Source organism: Passer montanus, unplaced genomic scaffold, assembly GCF_014805655.1.
Source record: "Passer montanus isolate IOZ18808 unplaced genomic scaffold, ASM1480565v1 scaffold35, whole genome shotgun sequence".
Classification (NCBI taxonomy): domain Eukaryota; kingdom Metazoa; phylum Chordata; class Aves; order Passeriformes; family Passeridae; genus Passer; species Passer montanus.
The window spans coordinates 5,785,463-5,803,869 of NW_024368263.1; the positions used below are offsets into that span (position 1 = coordinate 5,785,463).

An 18,407-nucleotide genomic window follows, 5' to 3' on the forward strand; every position below is an offset into this window, starting at 1 on the left:
CAGCACTGAAGACTTACGCTAATTTATCTTATGGCTATAATACTTAAGTGGCATACAAAAGTTTAAATTAACCTCCGCTGTATACTTCATTTCCCAAAATTATGGTCAGGAACTCCTCAAGACATTTGCTGACAGATACAAATCACCGAGAAGTTGAGCACAAACATTCAGGAGGAACTTTAGCACACGTTGAAGAGACACAGTACATGGGTTTAGCCCCTGAACTGCAATGAAGATAACACAGATGACACCGAAAATTAAGAGAAGCAGGAGAAGCAGCTAAGGAGCTGACAGCTAGGGCAAGAGGGAGGAAACAATTTTGGTAGACAGGAAACCCCTCGCCTTGGGTGGTAAAAGCCAACCGAAAAATTCTCCCCCGATTTCAGCAGGAGCTGCCGCCTCCTCCGTCGCTTGTTTTCAAGGTGTCGCTCGTACTCCGGCAGCTCCTGCCCAGAGCACCCCCGGCTCGGCAGAGCCCGCAGACCCCATCCCGCCCGGCCCCGCTGCCCGCGGGCTCCCGGCTCTCCCCCGGCCGCCATCCGCCCTGCCCGGCCCCGGGAGCCGCCCGCGGCCCCTGCGCACCTCCCTGCCCGCAGCCCGCGGGGACCGGAGCGGGGCCGCCGGCCGCCCTCACGGCACTGCCGGCCCTCACCCAGCCGCGGCTCCCGGCACCGCCCCGGCCCCTCACCTTCAGCCGCGGCTCTCGGCACTGCCCCGGCCCCTCGCCTCAGCCCCGGCTCATGGCACTGGCCGCTCCTGCCCGCGCCGGGCGGCGGCAGCGGCGGGGAGGCGGCGGCGCCGCCAATCCGGGCCCCGCGGGGGGACGGGCCTGCCCGAGCCGCCGCAGCGCCGGCCCGAGGGGCGGGACGGGGCGGGACGGAGCGGGGCGGGGAGAGGGACGGGGACGGGGACGGGGACGGGGACAGGGACAGGGACGGGGGGACCCCTGGCAGCCGGAGCGGCCCGGTCCGTCCCTCGGGCGCGGCCGGTGTTGCCGCGGCCGGTGGTGCTGACGCTCGGAACGGCCGCGGGGCGAGCAGCCGCTGGGGCCCGCGGCCCGCGCGGGTGCGGAGCTCCGCCCGCTCCCGGTTCCGCCCGCTCCCGGCGGGCCGAGCCTCCGCGGCCCGTGCGATAACCCCCGGTTCCGGGAACGCGGCGCTCGGTGCGGTTTGTGTCACGGGCTCGGTGCGGGTTTGTGTCACGGGCTCGGTGCGGTTTGTGTCACGGGCTCGGTGCGGGGCTCGCCGCGGGCAGCGCTGCGGGAGCGGCTGCGGCAGGACGCGTGTGCGCGGCCAGGCGCAGAGGAGCTGGTTGGTATATGAATATCGCAGAAATGGCCAAAAATTATCGGCTCCCTAAGCGAGCAGGCACTTATCCCAGGAAACCTGGCCTGGCAGAGATCATTGTATTTACCCTGCATATTTCCCAATTTGCAGCAGACGGAGAAAAAAATTAATTTTCTGTGTCAAAAGGTTGTTTTCTCAATAATGGTCTTATGCAACAAATTACAGCCTTGGTACTGCTTTTACCCTTTGCTTAATTGCTCTTGCCTTTGAAGGCAGTTAATGATGACATTACAGCATTACACCGGGTCAGGCTGATGCTGGCCCGGGTTTCTTTAGTCAACCCTTGGGTTAATTTGGCTGTACCAATTATCTTCTCTTTAATAATTTCAGTTTGAATTAAAACATAAAGAATCCTGCAAGATCTTCCAGACTCTTTATTTCGTACCAGCCTTTAAATTTATGATACTTTATGAGGTGGTGGGACAAATTTATTTACTAACCAACATTTAGTAGGATATGTGAGCAGAATTCAAATTATTCCAAACTTGCCATTACGAAGAGTCAAATATAAATTACTAATTTTCAAACAGTTTCCTATGTTGTCTGCAGCTGTAGCTGTGCTGAGGTCAGGGTGCTGTTGCACCAGGCATTATACACGTGGTGCATAGCAGGGGTTGCAGTCTAGGTCAGAAGTAGGTGCAGGTAGCACTCAGACTGCTTCTCTCATTAAATGGCAGCAATAGTTCAGCGCTTGTGGAACTGAATTATTCACAGGCATCTCTGAGTTCTGTTTTTAAAAGTAGGGTTCCTGCATGTAATGAAAAACCAGAGTTACTGAGAGCAGCCAGCACCTGCCAAAATCTGCTTCAGTGAGGAGTGGCCTGAGCTCACCAAATGGATGGTCAGAGCCTTCAAGCTGTTGGATGTCCAAGCACTAAACTTAAGGGTCACAGCTGAAGGAATTGAAGGAACCCAGCAAAAGAGTGCACTGTGTGAGTGTCACTGCAGGACCTCAATTTAGTCTTAATTTTTTTAATGAAAAAGAAACTCTCTTTGAAATACAGATACACATATTCATCTCAGACTGTTCATGGCTGTCCTTGTATATAGGAAGACCTTTGAATCCTTATACAAAGCTGATGTTAATGTTTCCAGAGTCTGGAGATAAGATAATGGTTGTTTCCTTAACAACAGGTTTTCCCTGCAGGAACAGACCTACAGCTGAAGCTGTGGCTGATGGGTTGGTTTGGGCTGTATTAAACTACAATCAACTCACTGGAATCTCTGAAGCTTTTTCTGCCCTCTCTTTGCATGTAACTTAGGCAACACATGGACTAAAACTCCTGACCTCAAGATGAATATTTGTGCACCTGGAGTTAGGTCCTCAGCAGAGGTTTCTTCCATAGCATGGTGTGTGCTGAGGAAAGGCCAGAGGCAGCCCCTGGGAAAAACTGGGCACAAGCTGTGTCTGGCCAGGGTACCACACTCTGCTTCATGGGAATTTTCTTCTAAAGGCAAGTCCCAGTCAGGTGAAAGGGTGGCAAAAGGAAAAAATCTCAGAATATTTGATTCAGTCAGTGCTGTAAGAGTAAATCCTTTTGTTGGATTATTTACCTCCCACCTGTCCTGCAAAAAGACAAGAGAATAAAGTAATGCTTATTTATTTTTAATATTTCAGTATCCCATGTACAAGTATGCAGTCATTCTGAGAAGCAGCAGCCTGCAGGCTCTAGAAACAGGTATCTACAGTCAGGAGCTGCTTTTGAAAAGAATTACTTTAATCTTTCGGAATATGTGAGGGAGACATTTAAATACCTTTAAAAGCAGTGCTTGAGCAGGCTGTAAAATAATACATAATATTTCTCTATAATGCCCCCATCAGCATTTCACAGCTCAGGGCAGTTTAAAGCCTCTACTTTTGTGAGAAAAGAGCATTACATGAGCTTTGGGGTTCCACAAAATTTGTGTAGTTTTCACAAATCCTGTTACTGTCAGATCCTGGGGAAGACCCGAGAGCTGCAGGACAGCCCTGCTTGAATTTTGTGCTGAGAAGCTTTGAGAAGAACGAGGCAGCAGCTGAGCCTGAACGTGTGAATCTTGGCAAACCCAGCGCTGCGTGTGTGAGAGCAGCTTTATTTTTGGTTTGTTTGGTTGTTACCAGTGCAACATTAAACGCAACGGAAAGAAGCTTAGCGTGGAAAAACCCAAACAAGGCTGCAGCCCACCCAGTGTGCACAGAGCCCAGCAAGGGCTGCCAACGCTGGGGCTTCAGTGCTTCAGCTGCCTCTGGACATTACATGAGCTTTGGGGTTCCACATAGTTTTCACAAATCCTGTTACTGTCAGATCCTGGGGAAGACCCGAGAGCTGCAGGACAGCCCTGCTTGAATTTTGTGCTGAGAAGCTTTGAGAAGAACGAGGCAGCAGCTGAGCCTGAACGTGTGAATCTTGGCAAACACAGGGCTGTGTGTGTGAGAGCAGCTTTATTGTTGGTTTGTTTGGTTGTTACCAGTGCAACATTAAACGCAACGGAAAGAAGCTTAGCGTGGAAAAACCCAAACAAGGCTGCAGCCCACCCAGTGTGCACAGAGCCCAGCAAGGGCTGCCAACGCTGGGGCTTCAGTGCTTCAGCTGCCTCTGGTTGTGGGTATGGAGGGGAGGATGAATGCCACGTTCCTTCCACAGCTCTTGTGGGCCCATCTCCTGCTTGTCAAATGAACGAGAGTGTTCTCAGCACCTTCCAAATTCTTTCTCTGCCAGTGGCTTCACTGCTGTCTTTGGATCTGAATTGTCTAACCTGCAAATTGCCCATCCTGTCCTCCACCCCATCAGTTCTCCCCGCACTGATCCCAGCCCCTGGGCCTGGCTCCTTGCTGGCACAAAGGGGCACAGCCTGGGCATACCCTCCCCAGGGAGCTTCCCCACTCAGCTCCCCAAGCTCTGCTCCAAATCTGCTACAAAATCCCCCTGGGAACTGCAGAAATTCTGAGCTCCTGTTGCTTCCAGTGCTAAAGCACATTATTCTGGGGTTTGGGTGTTTTGGGGTTTTTTTGTTTTGTTTTTTTATTGCTGCTTCATTTTTAAAGGTGAGCTGAGGATAGATCACAGAATCATTAAGGTTGGAAAAGACATCCAAGATTATTGAGTCCAGCCTTTGACTGATCATCACCTTGTCAGCTAGGCCAGAGCATTCATAACTCCTCAATTACAAAAGCAGGCAGGTCTCAAATCCAGCTGTAAAATAAAATATCCAAAAGAATGGCGGAGAGAAACAACATTTAAAAATTACAGGAATTTAGTCCTCTTTTGCTTTTGTGATCTTCCTATTTCTCTCTTTTTTTTTTTAATTTAAAAATTTTATTTATTTAAGGCTTCTAGAGTCCCAAGTGTCTGTGGAGAAACAGCCCCATGCAGCTGCTCACAGCAAGCCCTTGCCCTTAGAGAAGACACACTGCCAGAGCCAGGGGAGGCTCCAGCTTGCACCCGTGTCCAGCACAGCCTCTGGTGGCTGCCAGGAGCTCAGGTGGAGTCGCAGGACAGGCTAAGGCAAGGGCAGAGCCTGCCAGGGTGTGCTGCTGCTGCCAGGTGACACCCAGAGCAGAGCAGCTCCCAGGGAAGCTGCTTTGCAGGGCAGCCTGGCTCGGGCAGCTTCAGCGCTGGCAATTTGCACTGGTTTCTCTCAGACCTGCAAAACGTTCTGGATGGTTCTGACATGGGTTTGTCTCTCCCTGGCACCGAATCCAGACTGGGGAAATGGCCAGAGCACACCTGCAGCAATGCCACCCATCACTGGGGAAGGGGCAGGTCCCTGGGCCACCCGGAATAGCCACGTGCTGCTGCCAAAGTCACAGCAAGGTTGTACGAGCTGGTGTCTGTATTTCAGTGTGCCTGGCAAATGTACAAAACTCTAAAAGCCTGAAATCTGATCTGCACATGGTGGAGAAGTCAATACTCCTCCCTCCACCGAGACCTTGGTGAGGTAGGATATTGTGGCTGAGTGCTGGAGCACTCCAGAGTGCAGCTGTGGCAAAATGCAAAGCTGGGGGCAGGTTGGGGGATACAGCGGCACAAAGGCTGCAGTTTGTGCAGGTATTGCACCACAAGGCCTTGACAAAAATGTCAGATGCTACAGACAATTTTCTGGTAATCAGGGCAAGCAAAGCACAAAATAAACAGTGTGTCCTGACCTTTCAGCTGCCAAATCATTCACCTATTTTAAATCTACAAGTAAATTTAGTTCTGACATTACAGAACAGCTGAAGATACTTGTTTAAATCAGCCACATACACTGCAAGTTTTCCACAGGCACAGGAGCATTAACACCAGGCAGCAGCACCTCCTGCTCCTGCCTGGACAGATGCTATGGGTCTACACTGATGGGCCTAATTTAAATGGTTAGTTAAGGGAAAAGAGCATTGACTATAGACTGGAAATGAACAGCAGCCTTTAGATCCACAAGTCCAAATCAACTGTCAGGAGGTCCATAATGGTTTTTTGGGGGCAGAAGGAGAACATATGGCCGGGCTGTCTCTGGTGATCTTATTGCCCCTTGTTTTCACAGGGAAAGTCAGAGAAATTAATCTGAATTAATAATACCTGTGACTTGAAAGTTACACGTGTGAGTTTTGTTACTCAAAGTGGCCTTCATTTGATTTAGCTTTCTTCATTTTCCAAGTAAAGTACAGTAAATCAGATTAATGCCACTTAATTCTGAATATGAATATCTGCATAGGTCTTAATAGAATTTAACTAATCTACTTTAAAATATCATTCAGCTCAGGTTCCCTGAGTGTCCCCTTCAAGGAAAGACATCAATAGACTTAATGGGAATTGTTCCTCGATTGTTTGGCATGAGATCAAAACATCACTATCATAAAAACAGTCACATCTTGCTTGGATGTCTTTGTTCTGAGAGCATTAACACCCGACCCAGAGCTGAATGTATACCTGCTGAAATGGAAGCAGAAATGGCAGTGTGGAGTGAGCTTTTAGTTACAAAAGAGGGAAAACACTGACTTTGTTTTTTCCAGCTGAGATGGAGAACAGGCATAGGTGGTCAGGGTAATTTCCCTGTTCTGAAGGTGTAAACAATATGCATTGTTTTCATAAGGCTGATATAACTTAGGCTGTTGTGCAGTTCTAGACTGTAATTTCAAACCTGAAAGTTGCTAGAACTTTTATTTACATGAACTTCACTGAGGTGTGAGGAACTGCTGTCTCTGTGACAGTAACTTGGAACCTTCCACTGAGCAGTGGCATCCTCATGGCCCATATCTGCACATCTCCTTTTTCCAGTTGAGCTTTGCTGGGTAGGCTGGGCTTAAACAGTGAGAACATGAAGGTGCAGTCACACCCTGGAACAAACAAGAGCCCAGCTTTGAAAGCAAACACAGGACTGGTGTTTCCCCAGGTTAAAGAACTGCCTCTGACAGGGCACTCAGTGCCTGTCCAGGCACACAAAATGACCACAGCCAAGATTCAATCCTTCCCTGCTCTCCCTACAGCCAACCACCAGAGGCAGCTCCATCCCGGCCCATTTCTCCAACCCAGCCTCCAAAGCCAAAAGTTCTCAGTGCCTCCACAGCTGGATTCTTGTTCTGGACTTCATTCACATCCTCCTTTAGCACTTTAGGAGGAAGATCTCAGCACACAGATTTATTAAATAACATCCCACTGTGCTAATCATTCAGGTGGCTAATAAGGAACCTGTGCTCCTTAGGATGTCTGTTATAGGCAATGCAAAGGGACAGGTTCCAAACAGGCTCTCAGTGGCAGGACTGGAGAGCAGAGCAGCCTCTTAGCTCAGACATGCCAGGTAGGTGTCTCGTGAGGCACTGAGAATATTCTGCTCACCTTCCCTGTGTAATTTTCATGACCTGATGCATAATCCAGTCTCCAAACCTGCCCAGGTGCCCTGACTTTTCTGTCCAGGTGGCCTGATTTTCTGTCCAGCTCCTGCAGCCATTCCCTATTGCCACTTTCTGCAAACAGCATCACACTGGGCAGAGCAACATCTGGCTCCATGTGACCTTGGGGTTTCCTCAGAGTGCCATTAAATCTTTCAATTAAACATTGCTCAGTAATCTATCCAGCAATAATTCCTGAGTCAAAATTTCAAGTGCTGATGGATAATGTAGTATGTTTTCCACAAAAATCCAGTGAGATATATAAAGGAATCTGATATGTACATGCAGAGTCTGTGCTGGAACAAAAAATAAACTAAACACATCTAAGCTTTTAGAACATCAAATTCAGATTCCAGGGAATATTAAAATCTTCCAGATTTGAGTGACACTCACATTCCATGCTGCCTTCCATGGCATTTAGAGAGAGAATTAATCTTGATATTCAAAGCCTTCCAAAACCTGCATGTTTCAAAAATAGCAAAATTTATGTCTCTTGAAGTATGGGCTTGTTACAGCTATTTAGGAACCTCTTACTGAAGTCAGATGGATCTTGAACCTCCCCTGGGGATGGTTTAGATGTCAGTGTTCATCCATTAACAGATTGGAAACTGTCCAGGGCAATATTGCAAGAAAACACACCATGCCCAGGCTTTCTTCCGGTTTCTTCCTCTGTTAAACAAGACTCTCTGGGCAGTTCTCTACAAATAAATCCAAGGTTAAATATGATAAATAGGGCAAGGAATGCAGAGAAATTCAAATGGCTATTAGCAATGCATCCTGCTCGTTGGTCAAAGGGGTATTTCTCTCTATTGGAAGGGGAGTATGGAGTAAAACCACTTGGGCAGTGAGAACTTCATCTTGCCCCATTCCATCACTGATTCCTGCTCCTTGTCACTGCCAATAGGTGTGCAAAGGTCCTACTCTTCATCAGCACAATGCCACACGCTGCCTGTATCCCAAATTCACAGAGTCAGGCAAAAGCTTACTAGGCCCAAACAGGTTTAATGTTGCCTTTCACTGGATATTCTTTTGCAAAAGAAAAAACCAAGTTCTCATGCACAGGCAGGCAGCTGAAAGAGGAACAGCCACCCTAAGAAGGCAAAAGGGCAAATCTGGAGGAGAAGCTGGTGCACCCGAGGTTTCTGCCAGCTGGAAAATGTGGGCTTGGGAGATGCAGGGAGGAGGGCAGTGCTTGGGGGGACAGGGAGCCCCAGCTCCTACAGGAGCAGCCTTCTCTCCAAACCAGGCAGAGCCAGATGAGTCCTACAAAAATGACCTTGAGAATAAAAAAGTGCTTCTGGTTAGTGTTGGCTAAAATGATTGAAATTGCATGCAGAGAAAGAGAATATTGTCTGATTCCTCTGATTTTAGAGGAAACAGAATTTTCTACTTTCTTTGTAAATAAAAGGACTGCATCAAAGTACCTGAGTGATCAATTTTCCCTGCTATTAGAAACAATCTACTGGGCACAAAACCTTTTAAGTGCTTTGGTCAAAGACAGGACTTAAAAGCTCCATTCATTTCCTCATGGAAAGGCAGCAACTTCATCCTTTTGACTGCAAGTGCACAGATCTTGAAAAGCCAAGGATGCATGAAGGGGACATGCTGGGGACATGATGATGCTGGCACTCCTCTGCCCTCAGCCTCATCTTTCACTGACAGAAGTACAAAGAAGGTGTAAAGCAGTTCTGTGATTTGTGAAAAGCACCAAGTGATTTTGGACCAGTGAAATTACTCTAGAAGAACAGCAATGAGGAGCACACAGCCCTCTCCATGTTTGTAGGCAATGAAGAAAACACAGATGTGACCTTTGTCAGCAGTCAGTGCACTAATTAGTGTGTCAGAGATAATAATTCTTACGTATGAAAATCTGACCTACATATGCTACAAAAGAGGAAAAAGCAACAATTTACTTAAGTCTCTATTATACTCTTAATGATTATAAGCTGAAAAACTAGACCATAATGCAGGAAACTTGTAATTAAAAAGCATCAATTATAATTTTCTCCTTGCAGGGGACATTAGTCAGGTTTGCTTTCCACCGTCCCCTTGGGAATACAGATAGACATGTAGGGCTGTGTGATTCATTGTGGAACAGTCAGAAAGGAAGCAACTCAGTGGGAAAAGATTAGCTTCAAGAAAAAAAGAAAAAGGAAAAGGAAATGATAGTTAAAGACCCCCCTTTCAGTGTTTCTTGTTTGACAAAGCACAGGTGTGTGTCAGGTTGTTTCTGACAGAGCAGCCCTTGCCTCCCTCCAGCCATGACTAAACTGGGTTTCTGCAGTGCACACAATGTTCTGAGGCTCCAGGGCTGAGCCAGCTGATCCTTCAGTCATGCTGAACATTCCATCCTTCTGCAGAGATCAACTGGTCCCCGAGCTCCCTGGGAAGAATGTGAATTTCTCTTCAGAGGGCTGCAAATTTCCCCTCTGCTGCCTGAAGGTCCCTGACTCTCGGCCAGGGTGAACAGATCATCTGGAGCCTGTTTCAGACTCAGCATTCACAGGTAGAACCAGTTTTTCCACAGCGCCAGCGTGTGCTGTAAGCCCGTTTAGAGTGGTTCTTGCAGCCCTGAGGATGTGCCAGAAAATGTGATCCATCACTTTGTGTGCAAGGACTGCACTCACCCTTGGCTTTCTGTGCTCCAGCTCTGCCATGGATCACGCTGCAGAATCACAGCTCACCTCCAGCCACCCCTGAGCTTCTGCCTCCTAACAGCTACTGCAGCTCTCAGCATTCCCAATAAGAATGATCTTCAAAACTCCTGTTCCTTCAATCAGCATGAGATTGAAGCAAAAATATTTTAAAAACTCAAACAGTAATAAAATCAAACATAAGCTTTGCATTATGGGAGACTGTGAGATTTTCATCATGCTTTAAATAATTTAAAATTATTCAAAAGCAATCTATATTTCCTATTGACAATCTCATGTTAATTTAATAACCTGTATGACTGTAATTTTCATTAATTGACTTACACTCTGACCACATCTTAATAGACTTGACAATTTTTTCTCCCATTACAGTCTCACAGCCAAGGAGGGATGCCAAGTTCACCCCTTCCAGCAGTACCATGATTTGGCCCACTTAGGACAAAGCTCTCATCTCTGTCTTATCTTTGTCAACTTCTCTGTCCCCTCTGCTCCTGGGCCAGACCAGCAGCCCTCCTTATCCCTGCCTTGGAGACACTTCTCCCACAAGGCAGAGAGTTTCCTAAGCTGGTTGGAGCTTGAGCCACCCCAGAAAGTCCCACAGTGAGACAGGCTGGGAGAGCCCCAGGGAGCTCAGGAGCTTGGCTCAGGTTAATTCCACGAGGACTGCACTCACTCAGGGCTCTGAGCAGCACAGGTTCTCAGGAAAGACACTTCTGCCCTTGTAGTGCTGTCTCATTGATCTGCAAAGTGGAATTGTGTCAGTCACAGTGGAGACTTGGCCCTGCCTGCAGTTAAACAATGAATAAACAAGGCAGTGCAAGGATTTAAAGCCAAGCTCTCCCTACCAAGAGCTGACAGTGCTCTGTGGAAACAGGTGATTTCAGCAGCCACAGCTCCTCTGCAAGCACCCAACAGGGCTTGGATCATGCCAGCTGGATAACAGTGTGACAGGATGTTTTCTTTGGAAGCACACATTCCCTTGTGGTGCATCACAGCCCCTTGGTGCCTCAGGACTCCACATCCCCACCCAGCACTGACACACAGGCAGCAGCAGGAACCTGGCTCGATGGTGCCATCACCTGCAGCTGGCCTTTTTGTTGGCATATTTATTTTCTGTTTCTCCTAGTGGTCACCTGACAATGACAAACACAGGAATGTTTGGGACAAGCCACCTCCACAGTGCTGATTCTGTCACAGCACATTTCCCAGAGCAGCACCAGCACCATGAAGTGTGCAGCTGTTAAGGTAAGGACTGATGGGTTGTTTCCTCCAAACCTTTCACAGTCTGGAGGATTTCTCTTCACCAGCCCTGCTCATTCCCCTCTGTCTTTCTTTCATCTTATTTTAATTTTCTTTCTTCACTGTACTGAGCCTTCATGCCAAGATCTCCTTTTACCTCCTGAGTAAAACATAAAACCAGAAAGACAACTGCAGAAAAATCAGGGCAGTAACCAGAGGACAATGAACTGTCACACTGGTCACTTCTGGTTTTCATTCCGTGAAAAAATTGTTACATTTTTTATCATTGCCCCAAAGGAAACCCTGATTTCACCTCCCTCTCTTACACCTTCAGGATTACACAGAAATGTATTCTGTGTAATCTGTTCATTTCAGAGGCAGAATCCATCTTTACTATGACTAACAGTTTAGTTGTGGAATTTCTTCTCAAACAATACCTGTTGGATCTGAATTCCTCTCAACCATGGGAAGGTGATCCAAGCAGTGTGAGGTCCATTTCTAACAATCACCATTAGAGCTTCACACCAAGTCCAGATCCAGGCTGATGGGGGCAGAGCCTGAGAGCCTTTGCAGTGACAGCTTTGCCCTTTGCTGCTCTGTGCCCAATCTTTCATTTCAGTCTCATGCTGCTGTTCTGTCATCAGACTTTGCAGTGACTCCCTCTCCAAGGAAACTGTGATTTTCTTTTGCTATTACATTTAAAATTTACCTACAGTGATTATTTTCTGAAATGGTGAGGAATTTTTCAGCCTTCCCACTCAGCATGTTTGTGGCTGGTGAGAAAATAAATTACCTATATAAATAAATGCTCACATTTAGCTGAAACCTCCCATGCAAGCGACATTCTCACAACTGCTCAACTCTCTAATGGGAGCACTTGTGATTTACAGTGGAACATTTCATAGCATGAAGGCAATAACCCTCACTTTTTGTGATTCCTTAGATATGTCAAATTGCTTATTACCTCCCAAATAACTGCAGAAGTGATGTTTATTCTGCTTTCACCTATTCAGAAAGGCCTTGAAATTCTAAACAACAAAATGGGCTAGCATTTTACATCTGTACTGATACTTTACTGCATTCAGTTTAATTGGTGGGGTTTTTTTTCCATTTGATACACCTGTTTTTCTCAACTTTGTCACATTTCCCTGTGCCTGCCCTCTCCTTGCACGACATGGGCTGTGCTGCGTTTGACAGTGTCCCTTCCCCTGCCCACAAAAGCTGGGCTCAGTACAGCTCAAAGAACTTGAACCGAACCAAGCTCACAAAGCAGCAGGTGGAGCAACACCGCGGAAAAGAAAATAAATGCTGAGGTTCATCAGGAACTGCTCAGAGCAGTGCCCCCGCACTGTCCCCGCACTGTCCCTGCGGTGTCCCCGCAGTGCCCCCGCAGTCCGCCAGGGGGCGGCCTGGCCCCGCCGAGCGACCGCGCACGGAACCCGCGTTACACCGGGGAACCCGCGTTAAACCCGCGTTAAACCCGCGTTAAACCCGCCTTAAACCCGTGTTAAACCCGCGTTACACCCGCGTTACACCCGCGTTACACCGGGGAACCCGCGTTAAACCCGCCTTAAACCCGCGTTACATCGGGAACTCGCGTTAAACCAGCGTTAAACCCGCCTTAAACCCGCGTTACATCGGGAACTCGCGTTAAACCAGCGTTAAACCCGCCTTAACCCCGCGTTACACCGGGGAACCCGCGTTAAACCCGCGTTACACCCGCGTTACACCGGGGAACCCGCGTTACACCCGCGTTACACCGGGGAACCCGCGTTACACCCGCGTTACACCGGGGAACCCGCGTTACACCCGCGTTACACCGGGGAACCCGCGTTAAACCCGCGTTAAACCCGCGTTACACCGGGGAACTCGCGTTAAACCCGCGTTAAACCCGCATTACACCGGAGAAATCGTATTAAACCCGCATGACACCGGGAACTCGCGTTAAATCCGCGTTACACCGGGGAAATAGCATTAAACCCGCATGACACCGGGAACTCGCGGTGAACCCGCCTTAAACCCGCGTTACACCGGGGAACTCGCGCTTAAACCCGCCTTAAACCCGCCTTAAACCCGCGTTACACTGGGGAACTCGCGTTAAACCCGCGTTACACCGGGGAAATAGCATTAAACCCGCATGACACCGGGAACTCGCGGTGAACCCGCCTTAAACCCGCGTTACACCGGGGAACTCGCGTTATACCGGGAAACAGGCGCTACACAGGGAAAGTCGCTTTACACCGGGAACTCCCGTTATACAGGAAAACTGGCGTTACACCGGGAAACTCGCGTTAAACTCGCGTTAAACTCGCGTTAAACTGGCGTTAAACTGGCGTTAAACTCGCGTTAAACTCGCGTTAAACTCGCGTTACACCAGCAAACCCCCGGCGCCGCTTGGCAGCCAATGGGAAAGGAAAGTAACGGCGGGGAGCAGGAGGGGCCCAGGCTCGGGCATTTCTGTGTGCCGCCCCCAAAGGCTCTGCTCTGCAGTGGGGAAATGGTCCAAAGCTGCCCCGCATGGGGAGGGGGCTGTGCTCCCGGAGAGCAGGGTGTGGGGGAACCCCTCGGACAGGGGATGGCACAGGGGACCCGGTGTGTGCCATCCCGATGGGAGTGCCTGGATAAGGAATGGCACAGGGGACCTGGTATGTGCCATCCCCATGGAAGTGCCTGGATAAGGAATGGCACAAGGGACACGGTATGTGCCATCCCGATGGAAGTGCCCAACAAGGAATGGCATAAGGGACATGGGTGCATGCCATCCCTTTACTCTGCTCAAAAAGTGAATATTTACCAACACACCTAATTTTCTGCGTGCTGAGCTCAGCTTGGTGACAATACAAAATCTCTTTGTTGTTGTTGTTGTTTTCAATAATGTATTGTTTGAGCTCTGATCTGAGTTTTGATTTGTTTGGTAACAGATTCAAGACTTATTTCCCAAATATTTCCAAAGGAATCGTGAGGCCTGTTTGGCCCATGCTCATTCCAGGACTCCTTGTGTAGTTGTTTACTCATGGGCCCATTTACCTTGTCTTCACTGGGATGTCTGTTGATTATTGGCCCATGCTCTGAAATACTTTTGTGATCTGCAAGACAAAACAGAAGAGCTCAAAGCAGTGCACAGCACTCTGAGAGGTGGACAGTTCACACGTTTCAGTAGGGCAAACAACTTGTACTAGATAACTAAATCCAAAATAATTTAGGATTATTCCAAACAAGAGACAAGCTGAAAGTGAGCAACAAATTCTTCCACTGCTGCTCCATCATGCTCAGATGATATTCTGAAGCTTTCCAAACCCCAAGCTTTGCCAAAGGCTGGGAAGGGTTTTTGGAGGAAATTTTACCTTTGTAATTTAGTAAAAACACTTATGTGAATGTGAACACTCCCCCACTCAGTTCTCAAAACAATTTAGTGCATTTACCTGCTGTTAAATGGGTTCCTAACTCCAGATCCAAGAGCCTGGAATCTGGGCAGTGAGGGCATCTTCCAAAGGCCAATCCATACGATGGATCTGTGGCTCATCATGAATAAAAAACTTCACAGGCATTCATTGCAATAGGAATGTGCAAGATCCAGTGCAAAGGTCAATTCAGAGTTTTCTTTATTAAAATACCTTTTCACATTTCTTATACTAACGCATTTGCATGGACACTCATGGGATGCTGAAAGAACATTTGTCAACAGAAGAGAGCTATGAAGTCAGTCAGTTGTGACAGGCTCGTGATACAAACAACATTTGCACAGGGAACAATAAATTAGAGATATTAATCAGTAACTGGAGCTTGAAATTTTAAACATTTGGAATGGAGGATATAACCCTTTAAACCCCTTTTGTGTTTCTTGCTGGCTTTGCACTTTTGATGCAGTACTTAAAGCAGTAATTATATATCTGTATACAAACCCATGGCCCCTTTTTTACTATTTTCTAATTAAAATGAGAACCTTCTTACCTGTGGCCCAGATGTTGTAGGAATTTAATTTGCAGTAAGAAAAAGAGAGCAACTGCAATGTCAAAGGCCATCTGGTTAAGGGGTTGGGGACAGTATTTTTTCTCCTTTGTTTTATTTTTTTTAATTAATGCAGCCGAGAGAAACATGGGCTGCAGGATTACATCTGTGTCCAAACTGGATCTGTGTTAGTGGTTTATCATGCTGTAGAGAAAAAGGATAGGTATGGAATTCCATACTGGACACACTGGGCACAAGTACAACTTCAGATCTCTCATAAAATCACAGCAATTAGGATTGTACATAACAGGTTTTTCAGGTACAAACTCACTGACTTGGGTGTTTTATATCCACTCAATGAAAACTTATCATAGAATCATCCAAAACAACTGTGGTGGGCAATCATTTCCTGAAGAACCATCACACCAAATAAACCAACAAGCATCAGAACTTTTTAAGGGGAAAAGCAATTTAGCGAAGAACAAAGACTGATTGTGCCTCTGACAGAAGCACTTGGCGAAGTCTGAATCTCTGCACAGTTATTCAAGTTTTTAGGGAGCCCAGAGCTCACTCCTCCCTGCAGTGTCACGTCCCTGTGGGCTATAACTGAGCTGGCCCCAAGCCTGGTAGCAGTCCAGCTGCTGCAGCACAGGGAGCTCAGCACGAGCTGCAAGATCATGTCAGGGTACACCCATGGCCAGGCTGTGCTGAGCTCTGTTCTGCCACAGTGGTGGCACTGACAACCAACTTAGCAAGTTTAAAGCAAGCTTAGATATTTCTATGTCCTACTGGCATCACAGTAGCTGCTGCATTGTGGAAATGTACTCCCTCAGCTGCAGCTCCCCCTTTGTTTCCTTAGAGCACGATGAACTGGAGGCAAAAAAGGCAAAATTGCATTAGCAGGAGAAATTACAGATGAGAACCTGGGTCAGTGGTTTCTAGAGCCACTTTCCTATGAGAATTTTTATTTGTAATTTTTTTTTCCATTAAATGCTTTAGGAACATCTCTATTGTTCCTCCTAAGGAAATAAACTTTGAAAAGACGAGTCTGGCAAACTCATAAATAACTGCTGCAAAGCCTTTGGAACACTTGCAACATCTTCCATCTTGTGTTGTTTTCTTCTCCCAGCTGATCTTTGAGGTGACTGTACTAGGTAGCATCAGGATGCCCATATATTCTCTGCTGGCAGAAAGAGCAAAAGAGAAAAAAACAAGGTGTGAGTATAGCTGTGCCCCTACCCTCTGTCCTGTAACATATTCCTTAGAACCCTCCACAGTGAGCTAATAAAACCTCACTGCTCTCTGGGGAGACATTGGTATTATCTTCATCAGAGAGAGAAAGAAATAAGACAGTGGGAGATTTAGAATAACAATTACAAGCTAGACCCCAAAACTGTTAATCACCAACATCTGTAAGTGGGTGCTTACTGATAAAGTTGGATTTTTAAGGCAACTGCTGGCGCTAAACACACCTGGAAGCCAGATCCCTTATTTACTAGGGGGTGTTCAGGTGCCACAGTCAGACCCCAGTGTCAGCCCAGGAGAATGAAAACCTTTCCCTTGGGGCTGGTATCTCACAGGGAGCAATGCAGACTTGTGGGCACTGTGAGCTGTGCCAGGGGTGATCTCCAGGGGCAGAACCCTGGCACTGGCAGGCACAGAGGGCAGCCAGAGCAGCCCTCTACACCAGCCAGTGGGAATGGGCACAGAGAGAGCCCAAACTTCATTGTTTCTACATTATGTGACAGAAACAATTCTGTCCACTGGGGATTCACAACTGTCAAGTCTTTCCTGACACTGGTTGCCAAAGTCTCCCTCCAACAAATTTCTGCTCAGGGTACGTGGTGGCCTCTAACCTAACAGCTCAGTCTGTCAGCACCGAGGCGCCTAATTCCTTTTGTGGACTTACCCCCAAAGGATTTGCCCCGTGAGTCAGAGGAATTCCTGGTTTATAATTCAGTGTTTATTTCAGAGTATCACCTTGTTTTTCATATCCTGACTGCCTGAAATCTCCCCCCCAGTTTTAACTGGACACATCCTTCATCTTCCTTTCCTGTCTGAACTATTGTGCCATGTTACTGTGCACAGTTAAACACAAGTCAGGTCCCCCTTTGGAGCTGGCAATGGGAATTCCTTTAACACTGAGAAAATACTTCTGGGATCACTTGTGTAAGATGAGAAAGGAGCTGAATAACACCTAGAAATTCCTGCAAAGAGATGTAAATTGTACAGGTTTCTGTCTCAGAGGGCACGTGCAGAGGTTGGACAAATAGGCAGCTAAAAGCACACAATGTCCTCATGTACTGCCAGTCCTGAACCCCTAGGACAGAACCCAACAAACAAATACACAAACACATCTAGGAGGGAGCAGGAGAGGAGGAGATGTGAAGTCAGAACGTACTGCTGAGGTAAATTTGACACAATACCAATTAGTGTTTGGCGAAGTGGCTATCTCATTGTCAAGATATTTCCTTCAATATGTTTTCAGAAACTGGGACCATTAAATAACTTAGAAAGATTGCCAGCTCTGATTTCAGGAAGGAAACCTCCTCCCAGTTCCTCTCTAAGTAATTCATTTCTTTTGCAAATACTTCCTATGGATTGCATTTAAGATACAAATTTCTGAAACAGAGGAGATGGAGGGAAGCAACCCCTGACACAAAATTTCAGGTTCCTTTCTAAATGGCCTAAAAATCCAAGACATTCAAGTTCAAGGTGCTGTGGATTGTAAATCAGTCACAACCTGTACTGCAGCCGAGCCTTTATATAGTTCATGAAATTCAAACTTTTACTAATCATTTTTCTGATGCATCACCTCTCTTGACATAATATAAACACTTTCAATGCACCTGTGTTTACTAAAAGCCTGAAATAAATTTTTGATAGTCTCTCAGTGAAGAAGAAGCAAGCTCCTAAATTTCCCTGCTGGATTATATTTATTCTGACAGAAACTATGTAGGGGCAAATGCACAAAAGCAGGACCAGCAACCATCACAATGATTTGTTACTTCTTCCTTCTCCACAGAGCAGTTTTCTGTTCTGCCTGTGACATCTGGAACAGCAATGCAAAACTGAATGTTAACAGACCTCATCTGAGCAGTGGGATGCACATTATTGGAATTTAGGGAGTTAAATGGACATTGGGATCTGATGAGTCTCCACCACCATTACTGAAATAAAAAGGCTGCATATCCTCCCTGAAACCAGAGCTCTTAGCAAAATACCCTCTGTGCTGTGCTCCTTTGTCTCACTTCTGGAACATCTATTACTTCCTAAACAGAGTGGAACTCTACAAGTTTTGACAGCCACTCCAGCTGAGTGATCCATCTGGCATTCCCTGGGATTCAGCTGAGCAGCTCCTGAAGGCCCCTTCCA

At 47.2% G+C, this 18,407-nt stretch overlaps 2 protein-coding genes and 2 long non-coding RNA genes across 14 annotated transcripts in view; 2 read left to right on the plus strand and 2 right to left on the minus strand.

The window, feature by feature from the left end:
* TEX2 (testis expressed 2) overlaps window positions 1-844 on the minus strand; it is a 46,072-nt gene extending 45,228 nt beyond the window's left edge. For 2 of the 3 annotated variants that reach the window (XM_039715860.1, XM_039715861.1), the window contains exon 1: window positions 689-844. The gene's annotated coding sequence lies outside the window, so the exon portion shown is untranslated. The remainder of the gene's footprint in view (window positions 1-688) is intronic. The other variant, XM_039715862.1, reaches the window with a different exon arrangement.
* Window positions 845-1,032: 188 nt separating this feature from the next.
* Window positions 1,033-6,938, plus strand: LOC120505409. The gene is made up of 3 exons (XR_005628221.1): window positions 1,033-1,162; window positions 2,090-2,278; window positions 4,656-6,938. It is a non-coding gene; the product is annotated as an uncharacterized LOC120505409 (long non-coding RNA).
* A 2,615-nt stretch (window positions 6,939-9,553) lies between these two features.
* On the plus strand, window positions 9,554-10,036 carry LOC120505410. Its single transcript, XR_005628222.1, has 2 exons — window positions 9,554-9,697; window positions 9,840-10,036. It is a non-coding gene; the product is annotated as an uncharacterized LOC120505410 (long non-coding RNA).
* A 4,633-nt stretch (window positions 10,037-14,669) lies between these two features.
* The window catches only part of PECAM1 (platelet and endothelial cell adhesion molecule 1), a 31,724-nt gene continuing 27,986 nt past the window's right edge, over window positions 14,670-18,407 (minus strand). For 5 of the 9 annotated variants that reach the window (XM_039715866.1, XM_039715863.1, XM_039715871.1 and 2 more), the window contains one exon: window positions 14,670-16,215. In XM_039715866.1, coding sequence (XP_039571800.1) covers window positions 16,183-16,215 — 33 coding nt within the window. In that variant the 3' untranslated portion in view covers window positions 14,670-16,182. The remainder of the gene's footprint in view (window positions 16,216-18,407) is intronic. The other 4 variants (XM_039715865.1, XM_039715872.1, XM_039715870.1 and 1 more) reach the window with 1 other exon arrangement.